This window comes from Micropterus salmoides, unplaced genomic scaffold (assembly GCF_014851395.1).
Source record: "Micropterus salmoides isolate LMB-PRFRI ecotype aquatic unplaced genomic scaffold, ASM1485139v1 Ms_hic_scaffold_8, whole genome shotgun sequence".
Classification (NCBI taxonomy): domain Eukaryota; kingdom Metazoa; phylum Chordata; class Actinopteri; order Centrarchiformes; family Centrarchidae; genus Micropterus; species Micropterus salmoides.
The window spans coordinates 8560841-8579794 of record NW_024044570.1 but is presented as its reverse complement, the minus strand read 5'-3'; the positions used below and the strand labels follow the sequence as shown (position 1 = coordinate 8579794).

The 18954-nt window shown below is 38.8% G+C and overlaps 1 protein-coding gene across 6 annotated transcripts in view; it reads left to right on the top strand.

The window, feature by feature from the left end:
• The window catches only part of LOC119893546 (transcription factor SOX-6-like), a 110393-nt gene that overhangs the window by 36543 nt on the left and 54896 nt on the right, over positions 1–18954 (top strand). For all 6 annotated transcript variants that reach the window (XM_038705774.1, XM_038705770.1, XM_038705773.1 and 3 more), the window contains 2 exons: positions 4480–4699; positions 7024–7234. In XM_038705774.1, coding sequence (XP_038561702.1) covers positions 4481–4699; positions 7024–7234 — 430 coding nt within the window. In that variant the 5' untranslated portion in view covers position 4480. The remainder of the gene's footprint in view (positions 1–4479; positions 4700–7023; positions 7235–18954) is intronic.

The window sequence follows — 18954 nt, the reverse complement described above, 5'->3', positions numbered from 1 at the left end:
CTCTGTTTAGTTTTCAAGCAGCCAATCTCACCAGTATCACTTTTCAAGAAATATTTGAGACAGGAGACCTGCTTTCAGGCGAAACAGTTTATGTTTTTCTATGTCTGATGTCTGACAATATGAAAAGGCTTTCAGAGAGCCTCAAGGCGACGTGTGTGAAAAATGAATTTGTTTTTCAGCTGTCGGTGTAACATTATAATCATGTTGCTGTTTCCTGAGACAGACTCCATGTAGCCAAACTCGTTCTTATGTTGGTCTTGATGGGAGAAGTTTGCTCCTTCAGCAATAATCACTCAATGTTTACCTATGTCTCAGTAGGGAAGGGCCTGAAATGGCCAGGCATAAGAGCTGTGAGGAAGTATTTGATCAGAGGTCAGAGATCAGAGGAAAAAACAAACCTTCAAAATGTATTTAATTTTTCAGATATATAAAGAATAAACAAAAAATGTTTATGTTGCAATGCCCATGCATCTTTTTAGTGCAGTGTTATCCCCTTTGGGATAGAAAATCTTATCTAAAAAAATTTGCATGTTTTTTTGCAAAAGCATTGATGTCCTGTTTTAGTGATGGCTGATATCTCAAAGTACAGCACACAATCTCTCTATTTTTCTTCAATACAGTAGAATTCAGTTTGACTTCATTGGCATGGGAAACAGATGTTTATATTTTCAAAGCAAGTGTGAAATAATAACATGAACATAAATAGAAGAATTGTGATTTTATTATTAAAAAATATATGTACACACTTTTCTTCATGAGAGTAACAGCTGCAGACTGCTCCTCCTCTCCCTCCTCCATTAGTACAACCCATTATGGTTTTAACAGATTTTTGTACTTTATTCTGCCACTGCTTTTTAGTGAGTGGAGTTGTTTAATTGTTTTTCATTTACACACTTGTTCTGGTATAATTATTCTGGTCATCAGCTCTGTTTCCCATGTGATGTTGAAAAAGCACAAGTGTAAACAAAAGTAACAAGTCATTAATTGTGTTTATTTGCATTACTTCATTACTTGGTGAACTCTCTGCCAATGATTTTAGATAAGACCATCTGTAATTTGGTTAAACTGTGCGAAAAAGACCAACAACTCTAGCAAAAAAAGTGTGTTTGTAAAATTTAAAATGGACACAAATCCTCACCATTCATTTAACACTAAGAAGTCATGTGACTAAAAACTACCGTAGCTCCTGAACTCATTCCACAGCAGTAAATTGGTAGAGCTTAACATTTACCATGTTAGTTAACAATGGAGTCACCAAAACACTACAAATGTGATTCTTTGCCTGATGATGAACGCATTAAGTATTCTGTTTTCCTGCCCCAACCAATCACAAAAGGCCTTGTGGTATGCTTACCAACAAACCCCTGTACTGTTGCATGATGAGACCATATCAGTGGCAGCGAGTTATGAGCCTGGGCATTCCTGGCCATATGAGACAGTTCATATGACAAGTTCCAAGAAACTAAGTCTTAAGCTCCCCCATAAACACAGCACCAGCAATATTGTCAGCTAAATTTAGACTCTCGTCTGCCTTCCCTGTCCCCTGCTCCCCATCGCTCTCTCATCGCTTCAGTGTTGGTTGCAGAAGTTGATCATGGATTAGAGATTTGATGTTTGTTGGTTGTCTGCGGTCTTATAATCTAATGTACTCGCTGTGTAAAACAACGAAGGTCTGGAGACAGCTGTTGCTTTTTCAGTCAGTCAAATCAGGCAATGGGTGGAGCATGTTGGCAAAATAAACTACCAATAAAGTTTTAAACTAAACACAATTTGAAAAGTCAAACTTCACCTAGACTTCAGGAGAAATGACTATAACCATTTTTTATGATCCCTAAGACTGACAGATGGCTTACCAGGTGCTGCAGTAATGGTGGTGGTAAAAAAAATTGTGCCTTTATTTATATAAAAAAAGGGTTATCAGTCTAGCATTGTAAATATGCCTAAGTCTTAAACATGCTCAACAGAAAATGCATCTAAAACCACTAAAACCACTCTTATTCAACAGGGAGCTGTGGCTAAATGACACCATGTATATTTTTCTGTGAGAGGAACTGAGTTGGGTGATAATTATCTGTAGATTGTCCTTACAAGCTTACCCGTTCACATACACACAGTCATTTGATCCATTGTGTATAGAAAACAATATTGATTATAGAAGCTTCAAGTATTTAGCTTGTGCTCTGAACTGGACCAACTTACAGTGAGGTAACGATAGAATTATCTTCAATTCCCTTATTATCAGTTTTGGGAACAGTACGCCATGCAAAGGTCACTAAATATTGCAGCTGGTTTCCAATCTACTGCAGAAAGTGTTTTAGACATGATGGTGTACTTTAAACAGTTGAGGTAGTCTCAAGTCCTATGATTTTTAGTCACAGCAAACAGCATTCTGACTCAGGTAGTAGAGTAAAAGACTACATGCACAGAACACCATGACCCTCAGAATCACATGGAAACGAACTGATGATGTACAAATGGCTTATTGGTGGTTATACACAGAGTGCTCTCCAACTGTTACTGCACACACAGCTTGGATCTATGCTTGCATACAGTTTTTGCTGCCTTATTAATGCTTTTTCTCTGTCTATTTATCATTTTTCTCTCAGTTTCTCACATTGACATTTGGTTTCAGTCTGTTGTCTTTCTCTTTATCAACTCCTTCCCATAAATGATGTATTTTCAACTTTTGCTACCTCCCCACACATGTACTCTGTAGCCTTGCTCTTTCCCTTCAGACATTTGACTGAGAGTCAGATTTACGTTTAAAGGCACCCAGGATATATTTGACACATATTTCAGAGATAGACAGCCTGCTGTGATTTACTGATCGCTAAAACTGAAGTAGCAATCTGTTTTATGTTGCAGACGTTGTGTGTATGTGTGCGCTCATGTGTGACTGGTGTGCTGAGTGAGGGACGCAAAAACAATTGATAACAGCCTGACCCTCTTTATGCTGGGATTTGCACTGTCACTTATCATCTAGACATTTTGTGTGGGTGTATGTTTGCTTCTATGGAATTGTTTGAGTGTGTGCGTGTGTGTTGTGTATAATTCCTCACAGTACAAGCACTACAACATAGGATAGAAAGATGGGGAAAATCCTTAAAAGTGTGCTTGTGTTTAGATTTAATTTACAAATTAAGAGCTGAGATTAGGAATGAATGGTTAAGGGAGTAAAAGTGGTCAATGAAATAATCGTAACTATAGTGCAATAAAGAGAAGTCATTACAGTAAATGATGTATTAGCCTAATGACTCTCCTGGCCTGAGGCTTACATTAGAAAAAGGAGATATTTTTCCATGAAACTCAGTAGCACAGCGTCTGCTTTTTTAACAGCTCTGAGGTGATGAAAGGCCTGGATGGTGCTTAATGGATTAATAGATTATCCCCATGGCAGTATGTGCTTGATGTGTGTGTGTGTTTAAGGAACATTCAGCATGAATGTGTTGCCGTCATTATAAGTTGCTCAGTATGAGCGTGTCCAATAAATGCCAAAAATATGATGATGTACTTCAAATTGCTTGTGTGTGAGTGAGCTGTAATTACATCTTTAGCATTAATTTGTCTGTATTTTAAATAAAGTTATGCTTCTGAATTAACTAGTCAAATGCATGGTTCTGAAATCACCATTTTTTGTCTGTCCTCTATATATATGTAGTCAGCGGCGAACACATTTTTTAAGATGACTTTACATGCTCAAAGTAGGGGACCCTACATTTGTTCAAACAGTGCATATTACTGTGGACCACAATTCGTGTCCAATAGATATGATGCTTGATATTTGAAAAAAGTAAAAAGAAAAACAACCCACCAAGATGTCCATCTGTCCATCCAGTAACTATATAGACACGAAATGGCATGAGCACACTTTCTAAAACATATGCAATATTTGTTGAAAATTCTCAGAAAACAGTCAATAATAAATACAAATGCACAAAAATACATGTCAACAACTTTGTATACTTTTTTGAAATTATAGCAGTAAAAATGCATTTAATAAAGATGAACATATACGGTAGAACCAGGATGGACACTAACACACATTTGACAAAGACACCCAAGGAAACTGAGAAGCATGAGAAATGAAAAAGTAAATAAATATATTAAACTAATTCTAAATACTAAAATATGATTTAAATCAGGTACATATCTAAATGCACAAAATATATGTGCACCTTAAAATAGTAGAGAATTGAATTGTACATTTCACAAACTTATTATACAAAAATGTTCCACAACAACCTCATCAGTGCTTCTAGGAAGGATTTGATTACAGACTCAGTGGTAATCAATATCTCTTTCTCTTTATCATTAAGAGATCTGCAACACATGTTTAGACCTCCAGCCGTTCATAGGTCACTGTCAATTATGGTTGACAAGAGTGTCTTGAAGTTCTCTCCTCTCCTTGCCTACATTTTGTAATTCAACTGTACAAACAGTGGCCACAAAATTAAAACCCTTTCTTCTTTTCCTTCACAGAATGATGTCTTCCATGCAAGCAACACCTCCCTTCCACCCACCATCTGAGGAAGAGGAAGCGATAGGTCAGGACAATGCGCCCTGGGCCAACGACAAGAGAGAGGGCCCAAAGGAGTCACAGTCTCCCTCTTCGCATGACCAACCCCACCCAGATGAGCTGCAGCCAGTCAGAGAGAAGCTGACAGATGTGGAGTGGGAGAATATGGTGCCTACTGCAATGGTGAGATGTGAATTATGCACAGAGCTGAGAAATTTACCATATCTTATCTTGAGATATGTTGCTATAACTCAAATCTATAAAACAAATGTGCTTAGTGTGTGTACACAGTGTCCACACTTAGGGCACACGACTCATAAAACACTCGTGGAAATACATATCAGAGTACACATGGTGTGCAAATTATCATGCATAATGATGACTGTGCACAATTGAATATTCACACCCATGTGAACACATGTATACACACACAAACACACTCACCAGTGGTCTTCTCTGGTCTGTCTGCTGCAGGCAGTGCTGTAGGCAGCCCAGTGAGGGTTCTCTAAAGAGTTATACCCCTTGGTTGTTCCCATCTCTACAGCCTGTTTTAATGTGTGTGTGTGTGTGTGTGTGTGTGTGTGTGTGTGAGGTGTTACATGGCTTCAGGTTCTGTTGGTCCCTAATGGAAGAGGCGTGTTTCACTTCAGCCTCTGAGGAAAAGGGAAAGTTCTGAGAATAAAGTTTCCTTACTTATCAATGTTGTGACAGAATACATTTAACATTTCCAAGACAAAAGTCATTTTCAGTTAAAAGATTTAGAATTTTGGATTGTCTGATATTACTGAAACATAATAATATTTTGTTTTTTAATTTTGAGATTATAACTCAATTTTATTTAAATGTTCTAGGTTCATAATAAGAACTTTAAAGGCAATTAAATGTTAATACAATTATTTGAAAGCATCAGTGTCAGTGTTCAAAGTGGCCTCAAGGCAGAAATGTTCCTGAATAAGAACGCCCACATCTATTTTTCTATTTTACCCTATTCCTTTCTATTTAAAAAAAAAAATAAAAAATTGTTAAGTTGTCACATAGCCTACTGTACACACTCCTGAATGTGACTACTCTGTCTATGGGTAACCACAGGAGGCCCATAGGAACCTTTAAAGAAGTGATTTTTTTCAAGTGTGCTCTGAATTAGAAAAAAGAAAGATATGGAGAAAACATTGTTTTTGGTAGCTGTTTGAAAAAGTGGAAAATGCTGGCTCTAGAAAATTAGGAAGAGGGGTGAAGTGGCAACACCACACACAATAGCATCATATTAATAAAACAGTTATATGGAAGACTAGCTGAGGACAGAAAAGGTTGCTTCTTGTCACCAGCCTCCAACAGTGGAGGACAAAATAAAACAAATATTTGTGGATTTATCTATAGTTTGTCTTGCACAACAAGTCCCCAATGTGAAGAAAGTGTTTTTACACATAATCTTAGTGTGTAACATATTTTTGCAAACTTTTGGGATCAGATAGTTTATAAATTATCCCAAGCTTGTGATATACCTTGTCAAATATTTCATTTTTACAGATCAGTGTTCAGTGCTTTGCTCAATGCTCAATATATTGTTCAATTTACAATATTACAGGGGTAGTCATGGACATGCATTGTTTGCTGCCAACACTTAATGTGTGACCTTTTGGTTTATAATATGATCTGACCATCAGACCTTCCTGCCTGCACCAAACTGCTTGTCAACTCCAAAGCGTTGTGTGTGGACCTGTGTGACACACTATCTCCTAATCCTCATTATAGAGGCATCTTCCGCTTAAAGACAAAGTGCACAACAGAGCCTCCTGGAGCCATTTCAAGGGCGTCTTAAGATCCCGCTGTTAGCCAGAGCCCCTTGTCTTTGAAACATAAGCCTCCTAACATTCTTGGAGATCCCCCCACTCTGTAAGGGGAGGAGAAAGCGTCCAGAAATAGCCCTGGTGTTAGAACACCTGCGCTAAAGTGTCTGTTGTGTGGGACAATGTGGTTGTCTTGAAGAGCTTATCATCTTGGTAAATATAGACTCCTTGTGCCTGTTGCTTAACTCATAAACCAGCAGAGCAAACAACTCTGGTCATCTAGCACAAAATAGAAAGGCCCATTAGATATCACTCGCATATTATCAACAAGTTTTAAGTCACCATCTTTGTGTCACCTTCATTGAAACAGGAATTAGTCCAAATCATGAGGAAAAAAATGTCTTGCTTGAATATTTTGTTACCTTGTTGTCATTGGCCTACGTCTAAACTGCAGTATACGTCAGCAATTCATTCTGCATTCTTTATCAATTTAGTCTTTGCAATCATAAAGCCAGCCATGCCAAGGTAAAACACTGCTAAGCAAGCATCAGCCAAATCCAAAACAACACTGTTAGCACAAACTGTAAAGGAAACAGGTATAAGAGCTGTGGCAGTTATTTTTAAAAATAAGTATATGAAACGGCACAAGTTCTCAGCATGTAAATCACATCCAAAATGCTAGTAATCTAACCTTCATTCTCTTTTTGCTGTCTCTTCCAGGACAATGAAAGCAGTAAAGGCTGCTCAATCTACTCCTACCGGACTAACTCTACCTCTCCACCCAAGCCAGAGGAGTGTTCCAGGGATCGCGGGGAGCCAATAATCGGCCTCACCTTCGGGACGCCGGAGCGTCGCAAAGGTAGCCTGGCGGATGTGGTGGACACACTGAAACAGAAGAAACTGGTGGAGCTGACCAAGACAGAACAAGATGGTAGGCACACACCGTCAATTTCTCAAGACCCCGAGGAGTTTATTCTCTCACATTTGATAGACAGGATGCTGTCGTTGTTCATATACTTTTCACTCTTACAAAAAGGCGAGAACAACCTTATTTGTATTTTTGTTTTCCCTTTGTGAACACATCCTCTCCAGAGGATCTTTGAACATCTAAAATTACAACTGACAGACCCCTCACTTGTTAGATCACAATATCAATCAGTGAAAACACAGGTTTCCCTTTCTCCTCTGCTTCTCTGATCTACACCATTAACGCAGGAAAGTGCTGGAGTCTCCCAGCATGCCTCAGCTTGCCCCTACCCACCCCACAGCAAGCCACATCTAAAACCATCTAACACTCCTTTTACTGTTATGTGCACATAGTAATCATGATGATATCAGAGGAGCGCTTGATCTCTCTCATTTAAAGGTTTTACTTTGTTATTGATACAGTAAAGTGGGGAAGAATGGGACAGCCAGAGGCATAATACAGTACACAGTGTCTTTAGTTGAAAGATAGGTAGCTTTGCCTGTTATCCTTAGTACGGAAACTGGTTTGAAAGGAAAAATTGTTTGTGTGTCTGTGTACGAGTTTTGAAGAGTGTGTTCAAAAGTGTTGTGACATCTACCTGTCAAATCAAAGGGGACATGAGTGGAAGGAAATGCTGGGGGACAACTTTAAGTGTGTGTCTTCTTTTAATTTTTCACATCACATGTATAGGTTTATTCTTTCCCACCAAACTACTTACCAGGCTCGACCTTGCTGAGATTCCTAATCTGCTTCTTTTAATTCTTATGAAGACATTAAAACAAATGTTCCCATTTGCTGCATTTTCTTCTGGTGTAGTCACAGTAAAGATGAACAAACTTCATTTAGTTTTCTCAGGATTTCTTGTTTTTTCATTTTTTAATTATTAAATGTTTTCAGGTCTGTTATTGGACAGGGAATAATTCATGTTTTCATACAACTAATTATTTCATATTGTTGATATCCTTTGTGATCATGTGACTCTTGGTTTTGTTAGAGTGTGTGTATATATTTAATTGTCAACTCTTCCACTCCTGTTTTCTTACTTCAGTGGGAAACAGTATTCATTAAGAAACACTGTATTGAGAATTGGAAGTGTTTATGGTCATAAATAGCGCACAAAGACACTATTTACTAGACACCGTGTGGCAAACATTAAGAATACTTCTAGCTTCAAAATAATAATAAAAAAAACTGTAAAAAGCTAATAAAATATTTATAAAAATAATTAAATGTATGCACTTTCACGTCATTTGAGTCTGTACTACCTAGTGTCTGAAAAAGCTCTAGTTGTGCATAAAGCAAACAGATCAGCAGTGGATTTTACACACAGACACATCACATCACCACAGTTCTTTTGTAAATACAGCCTGATATAATTCATCCAGTTATGCCCAAAATGACTCAGATTTCCTGCAAATTTTCTTTTTAGGAAAAAAACCCCACAGCTTGCAATTGAGTTCGGCTGTTCCTTGCTAATTAGTGGTGCTGCTATCCCCGAGGACTAGTGGCATTGATCATGCTGCAAACACTTAGCAAAGACAAAAACAAATGAGATAAACATGTGCAATATAACCAAGCATACTGAATCATGCAGTGTTAGCATGAATAATAACTCTCTCTGGGCCTTAAACGTTCATGTGAATTGCTGTGGTCCTTGAAGATGCATTGTAAAAATGTCTTTCATGCACTGCTGGGGTAATGCATTTCATTTAGAGCTTAATGTAACTCTAAATATGGAGATTGACAGATACCTCTGCTTTTTTCCAACTAATGAGTTTAGTTAAAATGAGAGGTGATCAATAGATGGCTGAGGATGAATGCTTCATTAAGAGAGTTCTCCTTCAGTTGCAAACAGATACATTCAAAATGTTGAGCGAGAAAGCTCCGCTCCCATTTTCTTTTTCTCATTTGTTAATTTGTTGGAATAGTGCTTCTTCATTTCATTACAGCGTTTTCCGCTTCACAGTATGATGATGGGCTGTTTCTCTTTCCCTTTCTGTTTCAATCCTTGAACTTCAGGAACCTTTGAAATCACTTTTAGCACATTTTTGGAATCCCTCTCCAGCAGTCAACCTTGCTCACGTACTGATTTAAAGCTTTGTTGTTTGTTACTGGTAAAGGCAAAGCATTCCAAATTCACAAGCTGTCAGATTTTTTGTTTTGTTAAAGGAAGGCAATGCAGACAGGAGTGCAAGGCCATCCTGGTAAATAGGCTTATATACTGACTCCTGGTGTGGTACCAATGAGAGATTTTGTGTTTCAAATGTTGCACAGCAGAAAGCTCCACAGGTTTATTTTGTGTTTCTTTTTTCCTGGCTCTTTACTGGCCTTGACTTAGACTCTTAAAACATGATTTTGTTCAGAATCGTCTTACAGTACGATCAGATTTGATCATCGGCACTCAAATGGCAAGCACATTAAAGCATGAACAATGCTGTTCCTTGCCCTATCCTCCGCCTCCTGCTGAAAAGAGTTCAGTCAGCTGAGCTCTCCCAGGTTAGATTGGTTGTATGATCAAATGGAACAGACCCTATTAGCCACTGAGTGCTCACTTAGCCTAACATCGCTGACCCTTCTCTGCAATGTAGCCCTGAGCTAAAGTGTGGATGATGTCGTTGTTAGCCTTCGCGCTGTGCTCACCCCCTGTTGGCACGCTGTTAGCTGTCCGCTACTCAGAGGAGCCCTAAGTGCCTGTGACAGTTCTAATGAATAGACATGGCCTTGCTTTGCAATGTGGGAGATTTTTTTTACCCAACTGCCGCCTCAGCTTTTAAAAGCTTTATCAAGAACTCTTTAAGATTGTGTCAGCTCGCTGTATTACCACACAGGTGGTTGCTGCAAATATGTCCTTTCTGCCTGGACTTTCACAGCATACAAGCCAAGAGGGTTAGGGTCAGACATTTTCTTGACAACTTTGCATTTATGTTGAGTTGTGCCTGCATTGTGGGAAGGTTTAGATACAAAGGCTTACTACATACAAAGGACTTCCTCTATACTGTTAAAGCACTTATTAAAGGACTGGTAGGCTGCTTACTGAATAAAAAATGTTCAAGGCCAGGATGAGGGAACATCAGAAGAAAAAATGTGGGCACCAGACATGTTGTGGAATGGAAACGCTCCTCTGTCATTTTGTCGCTAAAAATAAGAGATAGAGATGGGACATAAAAGCCTGTAATAAACAGAAAAATAACCCGAACAATAACCTGTCACTTAACATTGATGGAGGCCTCGTTAGCGATCGTTAATCTGAATTCACCTTGTCTCCTTGAGCCCTCGATATAAAAAGGGATAAAGCAGTCAGGAGTGGATACATTTATCTGAATGCAAAACCAAACCCTTCTGGGAGGCTGCGCAATGGACATTAAAACCAGTGAAGTGTGCAATCAAGCTCCCTCAGTTTTGATCACAGAATTATCATTATCTGTATTGTTGTGTCTCCCGGGGACCAACCCACTGTTAACGGACCTGGCATGGGCACGGTGCCCCCATGCCAACTTAGTCAGCAATCTAATGTGCCTAGAGCAGCTCTGGCGCCTGGCAAACACTTGACATCACTCTAATCCTCTGCTTACACCTGAGCCCGTATGAATTACTGTACAATTCACGTGTTTCATTTGCAAATGAGCTCAAGCTCAATTACTGCTACACTGTACACTGGTGATAAAACGGACACCTGTGTGACTAATTTATGAATTTTACTAAAGTATTTAAATTAGACTAGAGGAAAGTCTCAGGAGATATCTTCTCCTAAGTGCTACGGATGATAAAAGAACGTCACATCTGCTGTTGTCTTAGTCTAAGATGAAAGCATGTAGACTGACTGGATTGAACATGGCTTCAAGTCAGACAGTGTGCAATATTTAAATTTGACGGGACATTGCTCTCTCATGTTTTTTCATGATTGCTGAACATTCACAGTGTTGAGAGGCAGTCTGACACTATTTCACAGTTACCCATCAGTCAAAAGAGGTATTGATGTAACACAGTTGTAAACAATATAATTTAACAAAATGGATTCAATCCAATGCATTAAAACTGCAACTCCATATACAGTATATGTAGATTTTTATTCTGTTTTAGATCCCCAAAACAAAAAATTTTTGATCAGCAGACTTTGTTGCCTCCTCAAGGCATACACTAGGTATTAAAAAAGCACCACTGTGATACATGATGATACAATTTCAGATTTGTGCACACCAACTGCCCCTCCCATCATATGGAAATGGGCAAAATCACAACTTCCAATCTGGCATTAGTGCCAACACAATGTGACAGTGCATGTTTGAGATCCAACAAACCCAGCTTTCTTTTCATAAGTTATCATGACTGCCTCGAATTGATTTATTTTTTCAGAAACTTGAACATGTAATTAAGTGCAAAACATTAGCCATTTTCCCATTTTGTTTGCACAATGTTCTGTTTCAGCTGGAAATATGTGGAATTATAAAAGCAATGCACAATTAAAGGCCCTTTAAACATGTTTTCTCAATAAGCTTCTTGTGATGAGAAATGGGGTCGTACATGAATTTACACTGCAAGAAAACAGTTTGGGGTTATTTCTGTATTTGTGTCCTCTCGCTGTTTTCTTGAATTGCCTGGCCATTGTCAGTCAAATCAGATCAAACCACAACCACAAAGTCCAGATGAAGCTTTTAGCTTAGTTTTTAAGTTTTTCCTTATAGTTTGCTTTTTATGAACATGTCTAGAATCAAAGCCATTGAGTCTTAAGTCTAGCAAATAAATTGCGCTGTACACTATGTACCAGGTATAATCAATACAGTAATGGGAAACAAGTTTGCAGCTGACTGACTGTATCCTGTCTTGTGACCTCTAGCAGCAACCTTTTTATGAGCCTTGTCCTTCTACTGTGTGTTTAAGTCTGTGTTGTCCAGTTTGGAAGAGTCTGCACTGTGTCTTGAGTTGAGGCCAGGCCAGAGCTGGGTACCCAATCACCCATATAATGGCTTCCCCAGCGAGGAGAGGAGGTCAGAGTGAGGCCAAGCCTTCCTCTAACCCTGCTTCTCTGTGACAATAGCGACATTCTGCCAGGCTTCTCTTTGTTCTCCCTCACTTCTGAAAAACTGTTTCAACACCTCCGCTGTTATTGCCAATCAAACTGTGGAAAGTATGTCCTTTTCTGGAGCAGGAGTTGTGTATCTCTGTGTATTCTGCATCAACTCCTGTGCTGCAAATGTTCAGTGACGCTATACCTGAAATAAAGTATTAGCTAGGAGATTTCTTTTGCTAAAGGGGAGAGAATGGATCTTTCTTCCAATGGAAGCAACTTAGCTACTAGTCCAGGCAGTAATTTAGTAATCAGTAATTCTGTTTAGGTTAAATCATCCTGTATGTTTTTTCATCAGATGAAGCTGCAGATGAAGCTATAATACATGACTAAATGTCAAACTTATGCAGATCCTGTAAGCTCCGTGTGTGTATGTGTATGTGTGTGTGATTGTGTGTATGTGAGGGCTTATGGATTCATACACTCAGGTGGAAGTAGTTGTGATGACAGCTTAACAGGCGAGTTGGGCCTGCCCCAAGAGTTAAGCTTATTGGCTAATTAGCAAGGTCTTGGCTCTGGCACTTGTTTGCTTTTCTCTATGGGATTGGTGGCTTGAGCTGTGATTGTGTCCAGGTAGAGGCTTTCTGTGTGAATGTGTATATGTTTCATGTTATTATATCCCAGAGGGGACTTTAACCTGAATTCACACTAACACATGTGTGGTTTTAAGGTCCCCACAGTGAAAGTGGACCAAACATGTGTGTGTAAGCATTTGGGATGCTGGTGCATCAGGCACTGTCCCAACTTGCCATATTAGCGGCAACAGGGTAGTGTACACTGTGTGTTTAGAAAGGCTGCATGTACTTTTGTATATCCCAGAATTTGGTGGTCAGAGCTGCTCTCCTCGACTCTGCCAAAAGGTTGACTCCCCCTGGACTTCTTGTGGTTGGTTTCAATCTTTTCATCTGTAATTGATAGGGATCTCTTTACTAATGATCAGCCAAAGCCTGTGGGTCTTGACTACAGATACAGTCAGTGGGATATGCCTGGTAGCCCTCTCCTGCTCACTTTGGCTGCAGGCCAGCCAGCATATGTTGTAAGCACATGCAATGTGGTTTGTCGGAACAGTTTTGAATGTCATCCAAAAGAATCAGATTAAAAAGTGATTTTATCAAGTCCTCCTTTTTTACTAGGATTTCAGTGAAATGCCAAATTGTTCACCTGATAATTTAGCATCTGGAGAAGGCCAACATGATATAACTGTAATGAAAAAAAGATACTGCCTGTGTCAAAGCCAAGATAGATCATGTTTGAAACTAGCAGATTGGTGAAAACTGTCTCTATCATGTCTGTGAAGGTTTTCAGTCATCCAGGTCATAATTATCCAACGAAGGCTGAGGTCAAGGGCAACTGGACTTGGTAGAAGATACTAGAATATGTTTCGACCCTCATCCAAGAGACTTCTTCAGTTCTGTCTCTATCATACACATGGCTTTTATATACACAGTATACTGCATCTCTAATCATTTGTCCGAAAATGTTGTTATTCTAAAACAAGTAAGGCAAACAGCTGCAAAAATGTATTAAATAATGCTGAAATAAATAACATAATGATTTTGAAAATGTTTTTGAAAATTTAGGGGTCATCATTTGTTGTTTAAAAAAAAAAGATCTGTATTAATTTTGGATATCACTAGAAATATGACTAGCAAAAATAATATTTCTTTTATAAATTAATCTAAAGATCTTAGGTGCATTATTTTAAGAAAGCATTCTGTAAACCCAACTTTACTATAAACTATGGTGAACACTGTTTTCTGGACACAGAAAACACAGCAACATTTGGATGTGTGGAAACATAAAAGCTAGGTCAAAATCATTTCAAATGGTCCTTACCTTAAAACATCTTTTAGAAAATATATAAAACCCAAATCTTATCAGGCTTAAAAAATGCATGATCTCATTTCTACAAAAATTCTGAAACCAGGGAAATTGCAAAAAGGAAAGTTTGCATTATGTTATTCCAACTGCAGAAAAAAAGTTGCATCAAGTCTGTTGTTTAACTGACTTTTATTTATGCACAGATTCTTTGTATTGGCCTTGCACAATTTTTGATGCAAAGCGACTGCTGACACTGATTTTACAAAACTATATTACTATATTATGGACATGCCAGTCCTAAAAGTCCATTAGGCATGTATGGCGATAGTTCCTGGTAGTGTATTGTTTTTGAAGATAGCTCATATCTCAGATCATACAAGGAGCAGCTGTGCCACTGAGACATATTCTCCCTTTATTTCATCCTGCCCACTTTTCTGATATTTAGGTATAAACAGGAATCAGGCAGTTGGGGTTTAGGCAGCCACTTTTCATTCTCCTCTTTGGTCAGCAGTGGAGTGCTTGTGGACTCGATCCAGACTCACCACCGGCCCCCGTTGCTGATAATTGGCTCCCCCCATCTCTCCTCTGTGACCTAAACCATAGGCTCCCCTAAGGGCCCGACCCAAAACAACGCTTCTATTGTGTCTGAACCACAAATCGCACTGTGTGCATGTGTGTATGTCTGTGTCGGTGTGTGCTAAGTAGGGGAGGGTTTCATATGTCATGCCTAAAGTGGAACCAGAAGCTCCGGTCTTGAACTAGTGTTTTGGAAGCGTGCATTTGACAAAGAAACAATTTTGCACCCTTGATGTGAGTGTATTTAGGTTCCAGCTGTTTTATTTTATTTAAAAGTACAGATTTTAAAATTTATATTGCATGGCATAGTGGAGAAATCTCAAACTACACCAATGTTCGGATAGCTGAAGACCCATTCAAGTGTGTCCTAGTCCAGCGATCATGCATTTTTTCATTATCACAAAAATTACAACACGCTGAATAGTTTTGGTCCATCCAATCTAAATACAATCATTTCACAAAATTAATTCTCTTTGTATTAAAAAAGACACAAAACTTTGTTCTTAGAGAAAAAGGTCATTTCTATTCATGAACAGACCATTTACCTTTACTGTATTTTCAAAAAGAAAAAAATTAAACCCTGAAAAAATGTGAGAGGAGACAAAAAGAAATCAAATATGAAGGCTCTGCCATTAACCAGTGAATAGATGTTTTACTTTACATTTGAAATTAATTAAATCCAAGGTGACCTTGTTGCTGCTGTGGTGCATCATACGCCCAAGCTTGTACAGTTTTTAAAGCTCATCAGTCACTCCTGCTTGATTGTTTCCCACCTCTCACACAAAGAGCGGTGGAGAAGTTGTAAAATATATGAAATATTTTGGGGCTTTTATTATGTCTTTAAGCGGGTAATAAATTTTAAATGAAATCAGATATTAATAATAATAATCTGTCCAAGTGTTGCCAAAAGTGTCTTAAGTTAGTTAGAGCAGCCTCATCAGGCCTTTTAAAGTCAGAGATTTTTACCTCTAATTCCTGCAGCTTCATCGGTACAGTGAGTGTAATTTCTAACACAGCGACTTTTCTTGTTGGACAAATGTGATTTCCTAACATTCGGACTGTTAGACTGCAGTGGTTGTTGATATCAGCAGGGATCAGCAGCCGGGCTTTTCTAGTATTAAGCTCACACCTTCGGTAGAAACACTATCCTTTGTCTAATTCAGGGCTGCAGGGTTTTGACCTGGTGCCTTCGGCGGACCAGCCACTTTATATCACATAAAGTACTTTACATGTTGGGAAGGAGTACTTTGTGAGTATTTTTAGCATGGGTGGTCCCACTGGAAATCAAAGCCCCGCTCAGGCAAAGTTGGGGCCTGACTTAATTCTCTAAGCTGCGGGTGAAGTAAAATACAGTAATTCATTTTTCTGTGTTAAAGGTCAGAGCTAGGGTTTAGGTTGTGTGCCATGTACATCGATACCCATAACTGCTGAATTTTTTTTTGTCCAAACAGGAGACATAAATATTGAAATAATTTTATTTTACATTGTGATCTTTTTATAATCTTTTTTAACAGATTTTTAACATGTGGGTGCTACAGGTGGTCTGCTTTGTTGGAGTAGGTAGAGCATATCACTGGTCAGCAGAAGCAAAATAATGTGTGTGTGTGTGTGTGTGTACGTGTATGTCTGTGTAAGGGAGAGGGATTGTCTGATGGGGGTGATGTATGAAAAGAGGGTTACACAGGGCTACTATCCTTCAGAAACCCACCTCCCCCTCAACCAGGAGGGCTGGCTGTTCTCAGACCATGTTCTGTGACAAGAGAGTCTGGGTGTCATCTGACAGATGAAAATAGTGTGTGTGAAATGGACACCGTGCTAACATGCAGCCAGGCTAACCCCTCTGCAGTTTAATGGTTTTACAACACCAAGCAGCCATCAAACTTATGTGAATGTGTGTGTATTATAAACTGGACAATTAAATGTCTAAGCAGTGTACTGGCATTCTTTAATCAGTGTGTGTGGTGTGCATGGATGTTCAAGTGCTTCAGATTGCACCAGTGTTCTCATATAAGTGTGAGTGTGTTTGTCTGTGTGTATCTTTTTCCTCCTCCTGGCTGGCCTGTCTCCTCATGTTTGGACATATGTTGAGTTTTATTTCACTGAGACATCAATCCTGCTGGCCAGCTGTTAGGACAGCTGCTCTCCCTGTGCCTCTCTTGCTCTATTTCTCTCCTTCAGTCCTATCAGTCGCTCTCACTCTATCTTTCCGTATCTGTCTTCCTATCTGTCTGTTTCTGTTGGGCTGTTTCTCACCTGTTCTCTTCCTATTTTTTCTTTAATATCACTCTCCAGTCCTTGTTCATGTCAGTTTCTGTATTATTTGTATTTCTGTCTTTTCTTTCTTTCTTTTTCTTTCTGTCTTTTCTTTCTTTCTTTTTCTTTCGTTCTTTCTTTTTCTTTCTTTCTTTCTTTTTCTTTCGTTCTCTTTCTTGCTGTGGGGTCTGCAGCTGAAGTCACACCACTGACATAAATTTGGAAGTGCAAAGTGTAGCTGTCAGCTTCCATTTACACACATTCAGTAGCGAAGTTAAGACACAAAATGTTTTTTTCAGCTGTGGGTGTGTTACACAAACATCAGGCACCCACTAGAACATTGGTTTTTGTTATTTTTAACATTAACTAATTTTTCAGATTAATGTTTTTTGTCTTTACCTTGGCGTTTGACTGCAGACTCAGGAGTTCCTGAGCTTTGGCACAGTACATTGTGTGTGTGAGACACAGTGAAAGAGATGCCATGTTTCCATCCAAATGTCAAATGAATTAGAGGGGAACTTTTCAAATGTAATCAAATATAAAATATGAATCAAATATGCTTCCATAAAGCAAGCAAATAAACTGGCTTCCTGAATGTAGATCCACTTCGTGTCAGAAAAGAAAATGGAATGTTTCTCTCTCTTTCACCTGAAGTCAAGCACAAAAAAATACATCTAGCTAATTACATAAAAAAACCAACATGATATTTCACAGAATGAAGCTGCTCATTGAGATTGAACAACCTTAACTGTCTTTACTGATTCAAAAAAATGTTTCAAAGACAAAAAGTTTTTCCATTGCAAGCAATTGTTTTAACTTACAGCATAAGCCACTATTTGTGGAAGTGGGAGGAGTTGTTTATACAAAATGTCAAGGTTAAAGTTAAATGAATAGTTTGAGATTTTGAGGAATACACTTATTCGCTTAGTCTCTGGGCATAATGACTTTCTGGAGCCTTGTCATCACCATGAGATTGCCAGCCAACCAGGAAATCTCCAGGAAGTCACTGTTCTAGCTTGTGACTTCCTGTAAAACCACAACTTGTAGTTTACATTTTTGTTTGCATATGGATTAAACAACCAAAATATATTGTGTTAATTAGTGAGCTTTAGAGGTGCAGGTGGGTAGATTTTATTTGACTTTGGCTAGCTGTTTCCCATTGCTTTATGCTAAGCTAACTGCCTGCTGGCTCTAGCTACATATTGAGCATACAAGTTAAGATAAGTAAAAGTGGTGTCCATAACAAAAGTCTTTTTACCTATAGTACCTAAATCTACATCCAGTAGACTGCTCTGTGTCTATGTTGAGAAACATAGAGGATGTCCTTAAAAGAATACTTTGAAATGGGAATATATATTACTGTGCTCTATTAAGGACATTTTATTAAAGTTCATTCCATGAGAAACCTTTGAACACATGGAAAAAGAGAAGTAAAATGCAGAAATGCAGAAAGTGGGATAAAACATAGACTCAGTCTTAGGGGAAGCCTGTGGTACACTGTGTTGTTCTTGGCAGTGGCTATTTGGGAGTGTTGATGCTTGTCTGCCACTCTCGGACACACACACACACACACACACACACACACACACACACACACACACACACACACACTGTGGCTCGTGTAAAACACCCAAAACACTGTCTGTTGGCAGGTTGACGTAGGGATAGGTGATAAAAGTGTGTTTACCCTAAACACTCGCCAACTCACTGGCTGTCTCTGCGCTGATTTACTACAACTCTCTCTCTTTATCCAACTCTCATCTCCTTCACCTTCCTTCTGTATCTCCTTCGCTTAATTTTATTGCTCAATCATCCCTTCTCTCTGTCTCTCCTTCACGTCTTTCTCTGCTGGTGTTGAAACCGTCTGGTTTACAACCAGTTAGAAACATCCAATAATTCTAGTGTTGGTTTAGTTTTTCTGTTGACAAAGTGGGTGATTGATAAGCTACTTTTGCTGTCAACAGTTTAA